This window comes from Vidua chalybeata, chromosome 29, assembly GCF_026979565.1.
Source record: "Vidua chalybeata isolate OUT-0048 chromosome 29, bVidCha1 merged haplotype, whole genome shotgun sequence".
NCBI lineage: Eukaryota > Metazoa > Chordata > Aves > Passeriformes > Viduidae > Vidua > Vidua chalybeata.
In genome coordinates, this window is record NC_071558.1 from 2,790,878 (window position 1) to 2,803,095 (window position 12,218).

At 61.8% G+C, this 12,218-nt stretch overlaps 2 protein-coding genes across 2 annotated transcripts; one reads left to right on the forward strand and one right to left on the reverse strand.

The window, feature by feature from the left end:
• Positions 1-987: 987 nt before the first annotated feature.
• Positions 988-6,800, reverse strand: RHBG (Rh family B glycoprotein). The gene is made up of 10 exons (XM_053967005.1): positions 6,503-6,800; positions 5,064-5,253; positions 4,539-4,689; positions 4,280-4,433; positions 3,814-3,983; positions 3,350-3,487; positions 3,080-3,213; positions 2,747-2,868; positions 1,943-2,016; positions 988-1,497 (listed from the first exon to the last, which is right to left on the reverse strand). Exons 1-10 carry the CDS (start codon positions 6,681-6,683, stop codon positions 1,429-1,431), a joined length of 1,383 nt encoding a protein of 460 aa, XP_053822980.1. The 5' UTR covers positions 6,684-6,800; the 3' UTR covers positions 988-1,428.
• A 1,882-nt stretch (positions 6,801-8,682) lies between these two features.
• On the forward strand, positions 8,683-11,747 carry HAPLN2 (hyaluronan and proteoglycan link protein 2). The gene is made up of 6 exons (XM_053967031.1): positions 8,683-9,011; positions 9,197-9,310; positions 9,596-9,946; positions 10,144-10,260; positions 10,362-10,547; positions 10,669-11,747. The coding sequence occupies exons 2-6, from the start codon at positions 9,223-9,225 to the stop codon at positions 10,950-10,952; spliced, it is 1,026 nt and encodes a 341-aa protein (XP_053823006.1). The 5' UTR covers positions 8,683-9,011; positions 9,197-9,222; the 3' UTR covers positions 10,953-11,747.
• The last annotated feature ends 471 nt before the right edge of the window (positions 11,748-12,218 follow it).

Sequence of the window (12,218 nt, forward strand, 5' to 3'; positions counted from 1 at the left end):
ATGATCACCTGCAAAGAAATGCTTTTCATTAATTTTTGTCATTTTTTGTCCAGTCAGTTATAGGAAACCTGTGTGCTTCAACAGCAGCAGATATGAGAACAAGAGGGTCGCACCTGTGGCTGCTCTGGTTGGGTAGCAAAGCATTTGCCCCAAACTTCGCTGTGCTGGCCCTGCACCCCCTGTCCCCTCTGCGTGGGGCTGTGGTCCCCCTCCTCAGGGACGGTGCTGGCAGCTGGGGACACCTGTGCCTGCAGGAATCCCACATGGTGAGTGCCAGTCTGGCACAGGGAGTGTGAAAGTGTCTGACAGCCACCCCAGGCTCATGGGAGATGGGACCCCAAGGTGTCCCCCCCCATCGGGGACCCCCGGCACATCCACCATCGCCCCTCTAGGAGTCCTCTGGGGCTGTGCCCCTGCTCCAGTCGCTGCAGGACTCTCGTGTCTTGAGACACATCTGTTAATACATTTCGTTGCTATTATTGTTATTATTACTATTAACCGTGAATCCATCCAATTCACAAATCAAAGTCTGTGGGTTCCCTCGAGCACTCCCTGGGTGTTCCAAGCTGCTCGCAGGTGGGGTGGCAGCCCCTTTGCAGGGGGATGTGGGGCCGGGCTTCTGAGTGCTGGGGCTGCAATGGCCAGAGGAGCATCTCTGTCACAGCGGGGCTGAGGGCTGGGGGCATTTATGTGTTGAGGGGAGCCCCTGGTGCGAGGTGAGGAGTGGTCAGGGGAAGGCAGGGGTCACCCCCGTGCTGGGGACCCCGGTGTCACCCTGCTCCTGCTCCTGGGTGCTGTCCCACACCCCAAAGACTGCACCATGCTCAGATGGGTGGCACAACCCATGGAACCAAATGGGCATCAGTGTTTGGGGTGCAGGGGAAACTGGGGGGGGGGGGCTTTGCCTTCCTCCCTGGATGACACTTGAAGGAAACAGCCAGCAGAGCTGGGCAGCTGCCATGAGAATTCAGGGGCAAATCCTGAAGCTACAAAAAAACCCATATATTTTAATTGCTGTGCGCAGAAGTGTCTGTACAAAGTCTTTGCTGCTTTCTGTTCAGCCTCCTGTGCCCGTTCTCCAACACAGTCATCCCTCCTCTCCCCACTGCCTTCCTCCAGAGAGCAGCTGATGGGGAAACTGAGGCAAGGAGCAGGGAGGGGAGGTGGCTGAGCCAAGCCTGGACACCCTGAGGTGACCCTGGCAGCAAGAGCCGTGTTGCTCCCACAACAAGCACAGGGATAGCACAGCACCTCCTCACCCTGCAAAGGCCTGTGGACACCCAGCTGCTCCCAAAACGTTTGGGACCAGCAGCTGGCTCCTGCGTGGGAGCCAGCGTGGCTGTGGGAAGTTCAGGCTGCCAGAAGCCAGCTGGCACTGGCCACGCCAGACCATCGCTGGTGCAGGACCTCACTGGAGATTCGGGCTCGTTACACCAAGGTGCTGATGCCCAGCTCCTCCTTTCCACTTGCACTGGGCTCAGATCCTTCCTCAGCCACCTGCACCAGAGACACGAGAGAGGCAGAAATGGGCACACTGGGGCTGCGTGGGGGCTCGGCTTGCACCAGGGAGGTTTAGATGGAATACTGGGGGAAATTCTTTCCCTGGAATCGTCCAGCGCTGGCACAGCTGCCCAGGGGAGTGGTAAAGTCACCATCCCTGGAGGGATTTAACAGCTTGTGGATGTGGCCCTTGGGGACATGGCTTAGTGGTGGCCTTGGCAGTAGTGGAACGATTTGACCTGGTGCTTTTAGAGGGCTTTTCCAACCTAAAACGAGTCAGGGAATCTCTGAGTCCATGGCCAGGGGCATTTACTGCAGCTCTCCTGCCCTAAATGCTGCTGCAAGAGGAGGGAGGGTACGAACAGCTGGGGGGAAATATCCAACCCCTGCTGCTGCCTGAGACCCATAAACCCCTTTTTCACCAACAATTCCCCAGCTTTACCTCCCGGAAGACGGCGTTTTCCTTGTACTGCGCGTCCGGGGAACACCTCAGCACCTTGATTTTCAGGACGGCTCCTGAGGACATCGAAAGCCGGGCGAGGGCGTCTGAGAGCGGGGCGGCCGCTGCCCGGGCTTCCCCTGACATCTAGCGGCGGCACCGGGCGGGCAGCGAGAGCGGGGAGCCGGGATTCGGGGGGAGCCGGGATTCGGGGGGAGCCGGGATTCGGGGGGAGCCGGGAGGAACCGGGACCCGGGGGGAGCCGGGATTCGGGGGGAACCGGGAGCGGGGGGAGCCGGGAGCGGGGGGAGCCGGGACCCCGGGGGAGCCGGGACCGGGGGAGCCGGGAGGAACCGGGACCGGGGGGAGCCGAGACTCGAGGGAAGCCCAGACACAGCGGGGAGCACAGACCGGGGGGAGCCGGGGAGAGCCCAGAGCCCGGCGGGGAGCCCCGACCCCGGGGGGAGCACAGACCTGGGGAAAGCCTCAGCCCCGAGGAGAGCCCCGGACACAGCGAGGAGCGCGGAGCAGGGGGGAGCACGGATTCGGGGGGAGCCCCAGCCAGAGGGGAGTAATGCCCCATGGATAACCCCGGCCCCGTGTGGGAAACCCGGCCCCAAGGGGAGCCCTGGCCCCCGGGGTAGCCCCGACCTCGGCTGGGTTTGCACAGTGCTGAGCACCCCTGGGCTCTGCCGGGCCTGCCTGATGGGGATGCTTTGTTTTGAGGCTGCTCCTGCCCTTTCCCCCCAGAATCCATCAATTCCCCTGCCCCTCACACCCTCCATCCCGCTGCACTGCAAAACTCACCTGTGAGGCAGCCCCCAAGCCCTGCGAGCAGCAGGGTGAGGGGCAGGGCACTGAGCTGGATGATTGCTTGGTCAGTGACTGTCCGGCTGCCCTGGGCCACCAGTGGGAACACAAGCTCCAGCCTGCATGCCAGAGAGGGGACAGGCTTTTGGGATCTTGTTTGTTTGGGGAGTTTGCTTGTTTTGGGAGCTGGTCACAGGCTCGTGGCTCTGGGTAATGCCTTCTAAAGGGCTGCTGTAACAGGGTGAGAGGAGCAGCCCTGATCTCAGGGGTTGTGGTGGTCTCAGCTTGGTGCATCAAGTCACTGGCATCCCCATTTCTGGCTCCTCTCACCTGTAACCATAAGTGTCTGCGGTGGCCAGCAGCGTCAGCAGCGTCCCCAGCAAGGCCCCCAGTATCCCAGGCAGCCCGTGGGTGTTGTGAACCCCACAGGTGTCCTGGATTTTCAGCCTGGAGCGTAGAACGGGCTGGGGAGAGCACAGGGAAGAGCTGGTGTTGGGCTCAGCTGCCCAGGGAGGCCGTGCTGCAGCCCCGTGTTTGCAGGTTTGGGGGCAGATCCCCTGACCTGGGACCAGCGTCCTTGGCTGTCCCAAGGTGACTCACCGTGAAGAACCTGAAGCCAAGCGGGGAGATCAGGCCAACCAGAAACCCCGCGATGAGGGCCCCAAAGGGGGTGACCAGCATCTCCCCAGCCATACCCATCATGGCCATGCCAGCCAGGGTGGCATCCTGGACCTGGACCTGATGGAGCAGGGCACGGTCAGGGGAACTGGCTCCATGGAGAGCATCAGCTCTCCTGCAATTAGAAGTATTTTAGGATATGTAAAAATCCCTGTAAATGATTTGCAAATGAGGTGCAGACAGTAAAGCAGGCGGCAATGGAGATATTTTTGGGTGGGACTGGGAGGGGGGGGTTGTCTTCCTCAGAGATCAAACTGGTTCTTAATGAACCCAAGAAAGCCTAAGAGGCCTCGCCTCTTGCCCTGGGTATGTTTAGGCTTACTGTTCCTACAGGGCAGGATGTGGGAAGGGCGTGAAGCTTGGGTTTGTCCCAGGAGAGCACCTACCATCCTCGGGGTGCTCTCCTCGTAGAGGACAGGAGAGAGGATGAAGGTGGACACGGTGCTTGCCACCAGTGAAAAGTAGGTGTTGAGCACTGCCCAGTTCTCATCATTGTGGTGGACAGTGGAGGTGGTGGAGGTGAAGCTGGGCCAGAAGATCCACAGGTAGATGGTTCCTGCAGGGAATAGAACAGGTCTTGGTGCTGGACTTGATCCCTTGTGGGACAGAAACTTCTTGCGAGTGCCAAGAGATGCACGAGGCCACAGCTTGCAGCAAGGGAGGTTCAGGTAGAACACAAGGAAAAGCTTTTTCTAGGAGAGGGTGGTGCAGCCCCACTACAGGTCCCTGGGGAGGTGGAGGACATCTGTCCTTGATGGCCTGCAGCAATCTCCTGGTGAAAGCCACAGCCTCACTACCCCCGCATTGGTGACGACCCTTCCACCAGGGAGCTGTAGGATCTGAGTTCCATACCAACCACAGCAAAGACATCTGTCTGGTGCCCCTTATCCTGCTGCTCTTCCCTCTTCCTCTTGTCCTTGTGGGGCTGGTACAAGACCCGTGAAACCATCAGGCCGAAATAAGCACCAAAGGTGTGGACGGTCAAGGAGCGTCCACTGTCGCTCACCTAGGGAGTGTGGAAAAGCACTGTGCAGGAAGTGGGGTGAGGGGTTTGCCTCTCCAGATGTGGCAGAACTTGACACGAGGAGCCCAAACCTTTCTGGTGACTCACCCCCATGAGACTGAGCAGGATGTATTCGTTGAGAGTGCACAGGGTGACTTCCAGCAGGGCCAGCAGCAGCATCTGGACAGGGCTTACCCTGCCTAGAACAGCTCCGGTGGAGATCAGAACAGCTGCGGTGCAGAAGTCAGCACTGACCATGCTGGGAAGGAGAGGAAAAGTGTGGGATTAGAGCTGGCACTGCCAGGGATGAGCACAGGCGCTGGGGAGAGCTGGGAGGGAGCAGGAGCTGAGCCTGCAGCCCACTGCTCCTGCAAGCGGAACAGGCAGAGCCTTGTGATGCTGGTGACAAAGGGATGGCTGGGCTGGAGGCAGGTGGGGGCCAGGGTGCCCCCCCAAATGCCTTGGCAGTACTTACACAGCCCTGGACAGGGCGGTACTCAAACAACCCCGTCCCACTTGTCTTCACAATCCTCCTCCAAAGCAGAGCCGTGGGTTTTACAGAGGAGGGAGCCAGCGTGCCAGGGCTGGGCTGGGATGAGCTGCCTGGGCAGCAGCGGCTCCCTCCTGCCTTACCTCTGAGCTCCCACGTAAATTTTGCCGTTGAGGAAGAAGTGAAACACGCCCTGGGTGAGAACAGCCCACTGGATGGCAAAGGCTGTGATGAGGACGCTGATGGCCGCGCTGCCCGGCCCATAGCGGCTGAGGAACGCCACCAGGAGCCCAAAGCTGAGGAGCACTTGGACGTGGACACCCTGAAAACCTGCTGGAGGAGAGGCACAAGGATGGGTCTGGAGGTGCTGAGGGCGGGCAGCCACCCTCCTGCTGGTCCCTGAGGGGACTCAGACAGGACTAAGACACTCCTGCTCTAAGAGGCTTTGGGGAGCTGCAGGCTCGCTCCACTTGACGCGTGTCTGGAGCCACGGTGGAAGATCTTCCTTGGAGATCTGCAGTGGGGAGTGCCAGTAAAAGCCATCCCTGCCTGGTGTGACCCTTTGCAGCAGCTCTTGGCCACCCCATCTGCAGCTGCCCTGTGCAGGTATCTCAGGACATTCACCCCACAGCACAGAAAGCTCTTGGGGTGTCTGCACCCACTAGGCCAGCGTGAAAGTGGCTCTGAGGTGTCAGCACCGCTGGGACCTCGCTGCTGCCCCTGAAAGCATCATGTCCCAGTTCACGGGATGAGGAGAAAGGATGAGCAGAGAATTGGGATCGGTCTGGTACCATTTGGTGGCAAACCAGAGGATGGGGGGGCTCAATCCTTGCTTGGCCTGGACGCTCTTTGCACCCCTTCAGTGACAGCTGCGGCCCGGCCTCCTCCGTGACTCACTGGGTGGGGTTACGTGGGCAGGTGAAACCGGGAAAACCTGCCGGCTGCCGGCTGCCAGCTCCCTGCCCAGCGGCTCCACTCGCTCCCCACTCTCGGCCGGGGCACTCTGAAGCTCCTGTCGCATTGACCACCTTGTCTGTGGCTCAGAAAAGCGAGAGGCAGCCCCTTATCCCGGCAGGAGTTGTGCGGTGACGCCCAGCATGCAGCAGGGTGCTCCCGGCGGGGCAGAGCCCAGGCCCCGCTGCACCCTGTGGTAGCACCCAGGGAGCCAAATCCTGCGTGGAAGGGGCACGGTGTAAATCCCCCGGCACTGCAAACCCCCAGCTGGTCCGTGGGGAGCTCTGCAGCCCCGAAAGTGCCAGGAGCAGCTGCTGTGCTCCATGCCAGGCATGGGATGATGATCCCCAGTTTTTCACTGCACTCAGTGATCCCTTCCGAGCTCTAACACGTGTCCCAGACCCAAATATCCCTCTTTTGGGGCTGCCTCTGTCCAAGCATTCCAGAAATCCTTGCAGCAGGTCTGCTTTACCCCCTCTGGGAAGCACCAGAGCCCCAGCCCTGCAGCCCGACGCTCCCTCTCTGTTAACCCCGGAGCCTGTGACAGGTTTGCAGCCTGAGCGGTGACACCCGGCGCCATCCCCTGAGCAGAAGGGCTCTTCGCACCCACGGCCATGGGGGTACTCACGGGGCTGCTGGAAAGCCGAGTCCTCGTTCCTGCGGCTGCAGTTCAGCTGCGGGGGGCACGGGCCGGCGCTGCCCTCGGGGCTGTACCGCACGAACACGGCGAAGAGGAGGATGTTGAGGATTTGCAGGAGGAAGCACAGCCCGGAGAGCCGGAGCCTCGAGGCGGCTGTGTGCTCAGGCATGTCGGGGGGCAGCCGGGGCAGGTGAACCCCTGCAAACGGGGTGGGTGCATGGGGAGAGCCACGCTGGGGCTGCAAACTGCGCCTGCCAGGTGTCTCCCTCACCTCCAAGGGACTGCCGGGAGCGGCACAGCGCTGCCAACACGGAAACTCGGGGCTGGATGCCCTGGCACACCTCCACACCTGGCGTTGCCACATCAGGTGGCTCCAGGCACTGTGCTGGGAAGTGTGTGGGCTGTGTGGGGTCCGCGTCCCTCTCTGCTGGGGTGGGGGGGCCGGATTTGGGGCGAGGCAGGAGCTGTGGGGGGGATGCATGAGGTTTCTGCCTCTGCATTGCAGAAACACGGTGGTTTTGGGGACTGGGTCAGGCAGAGCGGGTGGAGGGTGATGCACAACTGGTGGGACTGACCTGCTCTGGAGGTGCTGGCTCAGCCAAGTCCCACAAAGCTAGGCTCAAATTCCCTGGTCAGAAGGAAAAAGGAGTGTTCAGGGGGCTTTGGGGGTGAGGTTTCCTGTGAGGTCGAGAGGGGAGAAGGAGAATCTGAGCTTTGAAGAGCAGGACCAAGGAGCAGAGTCAGAGGCTCCTGATGGAGCCCACGCCAGGAGCTGGCAGAGCTGAGCACAAGGGGTTCCTTGGCTTTTCTTTGGCTGCCTCTGCTGCTGCAGAGGTGTTTGTAGAGTGGGTGCAGATCCCAAAAAGGGAGAAGAAGAGACAAGGAGCAGAGAAATAACGCAGTGTATATTTGGGAAGTGACTTGGGTGACTCCTTCCCACAGCACTGGGCCAAGCTCTGAACTCAGATAAGCAGTGGTGGGCTGGGGTCATGCCCTGATGCTAACGGGATGGGGAAGGGGGGTGAGTCACTTACGGGAGCCCCTGCAAGTGTTCTGCTTCAGGCTGTGGTTTTGTGAGTGCTGGGGACTGTAGCTGGTGCCTTCACTTGGGAAAAATGTGAGAAACAGCTCGTTTGTGACAGCGCAGAGCTGGGAATCAGCATCCTGCAGCCAAGGAGCTGCTGCTGGGGGAGAACAGGATGTGCTGCTGCAGCCGTGGGCACAGGAAGTGTGAGGGAGGGAGATGACAGACTCTGAAGAGCCCCGGACCCACCCGATAACCGTGGGGAGCTGCGAGGGAGGAGCCTGCAGCGCTGCTGCTCCAGTTTAGCCTCCCTCAGCCCGGGGAGAGCAAAGCTATGGGCGCCTTTTGCTCATCACCACGAGCCAAAGCTCTGACCATTCTGAGCTGGAAGAAGGCTTCCAGTGCAGCCTGCTGCCATCAGAATTGGTGCCCCTTCTTGAAAAGGGGCTGGAAGCAGTGGGGAGCAGGTGGGGGATGAGGGCACCTGGATGCCTTTGTCCCCTGGGGGGGCTGTTTGCTGTGGCGCGTGTGCCATGGTGAGGCCAGGGTGGTGCTGGGGACAGTCACTGCTTGTCTTGTGCTTCCTTTTAGAGCTTCCTCCACCATTGGAGATGGACCCTGGGGGAGGAAGAAGTTGCGGCAGCCCGGAACACACAGCACCATTGTGTGCCTGCGCTTGGCTCCTGGCCCCAGGGGATGGTGGGGAGGCCTCTCCGATGCCTTTTTGGAGGGCAGGATACATCCAGTGGGACTCGAGTGGTGGGGCAGCCCCCTTGCACAACCCTCCAGAGCCTCAAGGGGTGGGAGCATCATCCCTTCATCAGGGACGGGGAGAGGGGAATGAAATTAACCATTGCCCTGCTGTCTGTGGGATCAGAGAGCCCCGTCCCAGCACTAAGGGGGGGTTTGCCAGCCCAAGAGGCTGCTGGAGCCCGATGCAGAACTGTCGTTTTCCCTGAATTCCCAAAGCTGTGGCCTGCAGATAAAGGGATGTTTGTTATCCGGGCACACTGTGTTTTGCCGAGCAGAACAATAAAGAGAAAGACACTCACAATGGGAAATTGTGCTTCCTCCTCCCTGTGTGCTCCTCGGGGAGGTGTTGGAGGGGGAAAAAAAAAAAAAAAAAAAGAGAAGAAAGCAGGAAGAGCCGGTGACAGGGCAGGGAGCGAGGGCACGGCCGGCACCATGGGAGCGGGCATCAAGGGCCCGCGGGGCCGCGGGGCTGCCAGGACACCGCCCGCCCCAGCACGGTGACACGGAGGGGGCTGGCTGGGAGCACCTGCCCGCCACCTCCCGTGTCCCCGTGTCCCCGTGTCACCTCTCCCTCGTGGCGCAGGTCTGGCCTTCCCAGGACCGCTGGCCCCCCCACGGGGTGTTTATGACGGAGCAGGGAAGCAGCAGGAGCCGGGGCAGCACGTGGGCAGGGGGCGTTGGATGGGCGCGGCGGCTCCCCGAAGGACGTGGCTGGGGACGGTAAGAGACTGGGGGGGGGAGGAGGGGGTGCCAGGAAAGGAGGGTTGGCACAGTCTGTGGGGTCGGTGTCCTGCAAGCACAATAAATGTCAGAGAGCCCCCGGCGGAGCAGGGCCACACCCTCCAGGCCCCTCCAAAGCTGGGCTGTGTCCCACTGCACCTCCCTGACCCCTGCGCTCCCCCCAGGCTCCGTCCTGCCCCCGGCTCTGAGGATGCACAGGCTGCTCCCGCTCGGCTGCCTCTGGCTCCTAGCAGCACCCCCAGGGTCCAGCATCTTCCAGCGGCCAACGGGGACCCCAGGTAGGGAGCAGGGCCTGGGGGGGGGGGGGGCAGGATGTGGAGCCCCTGGAGGGAGCAGGGCCTGCAGGGAGGACTGGGCACTGCTGTCTGGAGTCGGTGCTGGAGAGGGGAGGTGGTGCTGGGCGGGCCCAGCCAGGGCAGGACCTGAGCTGTGCCTCCTGAAGGTGCAGGAGAGATGAAGAGGAGCCAGGATGGATGATAGAAACCATCAGGGGCTGGTGAGGGTTGAGGACACTCGCGGGGGGTGTCGGAGGGATGGTGCTGAGGCTGCCCGGGGGGCTGCAGCCCCACTGCACCTGCAGTACCTGCTGGAGCCCCTGCACCCCACGGTGCACACGCAGCGCGGCGCCACGGCCACCCTGCCCTGCGTGCTGCGCGCCCTGCCTCGCAACTACCGCGTGAAGTGGAGCAAGGTGGAGCCAGCCAACTACGGGGAGAGCATCATCATCATCACCAACGGGCTGTTCCACAAGAACTACGGGCCGCTGAGCCCGCGGGTGCGCCTGCGGCACAGCCACCGCTACGACGCCTCGCTCACCATCACCGACGTGGCGCTGGAGGACGAGGGCCGCTACCGCTGCCAGCTCGTCAACGGGCTGGAGGATGAGAGCATCTCGCTCACGCTGCACCTCGAGGGTGAGCTCGGCGTGCGTCCCTGCGGGGTGTGGCAGGAGGAGGGCGCTCAGCTGGAATGGAGCGTGTGGCTCTGTGCCTCCGCCCCCGTTGCACGGCCCTGCTCCCCCGCCGCAAACTCAGCGCTGAATCCCCTGGGGTGTTGTGTCAGAGCCTCCTTTGGGAAAAGCATTGCCCTCACCCCGTCTCTGTCCCTCCAGGCGTCGTCTTCCCTTACCAGCCCAGCAACGGGCGCTACAAATTCAACTACCACGAAGCCAAGCGAGCCTGCGAGCAGCAGGACTCCCGCCTCGCCACCTACCAGCAGCTGTACAAAGGTGAAGCATTCCTAAAAGAGCTCCTCTTCAGCCCAAAACCGCGCCCGTCTGGGGATGGGGAGGAGGGAAGCGCCGCTGCTGAGCTGCCTCTCGCCCCACAGCCTGGACGGAGGGTCTGGACTGGTGCAATGCTGGCTGGATCCTGGACGGCACCGTGCACTACCCCATCATCAACTCGCGGGAGCCGTGCGGCGGCCGCCTCCTCCTGCCCGGCGTCCGCACCTACGGCGCCAGGGACAAGCAGAAGGACAGATTCGATGCTTTCTGCTTCACCTCTGCTCTTCAAGGTAGTGCTGCGCTCCCCTGTCCTTCCCACGGCGCCACCGAGCCCTGCTGCCCGCCCGCACCTGCAGCAGGTTGTTTGCAGGAAGGGTGCTCACCTGCGGCGCCCCCCGCTCCGTCCCCCAGGCCAGGTCTACTTCATCCGCGGCCACCTGAACTTCAAGGAGGCGGGGCAGGCGTGCCGCAGCCACGGGGCTGCCCTTGCCAAAGTGGGCCAGCTCTACTCCGCCTGGAAGTTCTCGCGGCTGGATCGCTGTGACGGGGGGTGGCTGGCGGACGGCAGCGTCCGCTACCCCATCACCACCCCCCGGCAGCGCTGCGGCGGGCTGCCCGACCCCGGCGTCCGCAGCTTCGGCTTCCCCAGCAAGGAGATGAGGACCTACGGCACCTACTGCTTCGTGGGGAAGTGAGGAGGCCGGGCTGAGCACAGGGGACAGCGGAGGGACGCCAGTCCCCATCACCTGGGCAGAGAGCTGGAGGCGGGGTAGGAGGGGTGGTCTCGCAGCGCTTTTGGGTGCCTCGTGCATCCTCTGCTAGAGCTGGGTGTGGGTTCTTGGTGCATCCCCTGGTGGAGAGGGTGCCCGTGTCCCACCCCATGAGGCTTGTGGGGTGTTCGGGACACTTTGTGGGGTGTTTAGGACACCTTGTGGGGTGTTCGGGACACTTTGTGGGGTGTTTGGGACTCCTTGTGGGGTGTTCGGGACACTTTGTGGGGTGTTTAGGACACCTTGTGGGGTGTTTGGGACTCCTTGTGGGGTGTTTAGGACACCTTGTGGGGTGTTTAGGACACCTTGTGGGGTGTTTGGGACTCCTTGTGGGGTGTTTGGGACTCCTTATGGGGTGTTTGGGACTCCTTGTAGGGTGTTTGGGACTCCTTGTGGGGTGTTTGGGACTCCTTGTGGGGTGTTTAGGACACCTTGTGGGGTGTTTGGGACTCCTTGTGGGGTGTTTGGGACGTACTGGAGGAGCCAGACCCCACTGCTGGACCAGGAAAGGGGGGTCTAATCCAGCCCCCCAGCAGACAGCACAGGCTGCCCATTGCCCAGCCCTGGTGAATCCCTCGCCCCATCCTCGCTCCCCACAGCCATGAGGACTCTGCCTGGTGCCTCTGGCTGGTGCAAGTGCAGAGGACTCGGGCTGGGCACTAACGAGTGTCACTAATGGCGTGTTGCCCTCTCGATTAATAAAGCAACAGCAAAACTGAATGGCAAAGGCACACGCTGGCCTGGCTCCTTCCCCTGGCACTTCTGGCATCTCCATGAGGGGAATTTGACCGGGACTTTCCACCCCCAGCGCCCTCCCCAGGGGTTATCTGTGCTCCGGCCACTTCACTTCAGGGTTTTATGGGTGCTGCTGTCCAACACGGCCCGGGAGAAGGATAAAAAGCTGTGGATCACCACAGTGCAGGGGGAATAACAGCACAGGGAGGTGCCCTGGCACCAGTGAGGTGCTCTCCCAGTCCCATCTATTTGCTGGGAGCAGTGTCCCATCCCAAGCCCTGACTGGTACCCAGTGCTGCTGGGATGTGGGGCATTTTGGGTGGTGTCTCCCTGTTTCTGACCCCCCTGGGGGTGTCTCTGTGCCCAGTGCTGCTGGGATGTGGGGCACTCTGGGGGGTGTCTCCCTGTTTCTGAGCCCCCTGGGGGTGTCTCTGTGCCCAGTGCTGCTGGGATGTG

Bases quoted from the DNA above. Each gene is read 5' to 3' on its own strand.
- HAPLN2 (XM_053967031.1), top strand. From the start codon at position 9,223: ATGCACAGGCTGCTCCCGCTCGGCTGCCTCTGGCTCCTAGCAGCACCC. The intron at 9,947-10,143 runs GTGAGCTCGGCG...CTGTCCCTCCAG, and splicing joins GCTCACGCTGCACCTCGAGG to GCGTCGTCTTCCCTTACCAG. The intron at 10,548-10,668 runs GTAGTGCTGCGC...TCCGTCCCCCAG, and splicing joins CTTCACCTCTGCTCTTCAAG to GCCAGGTCTACTTCATCCGC.
- RHBG (XM_053967005.1), bottom strand. From the start codon at position 6,683: ATGCCTGAGCACACAGCCGCCTCGAGGCTCCGGCTCTCCGGGCTGTGC. The intron at 3,984-4,279 runs GTATGGAACTCA...TATTCCCTGCAG, and splicing joins AGATGTCTTTGCTGTGGTTG to GAACCATCTACCTGTGGATC. The intron at 1,498-1,942 runs GTAAAGCTGGGG...TCTCTGGTGCAG, and splicing joins AAAACGCCGTCTTCCGGGAG to GTGGCTGAGGAAGGATCTGA.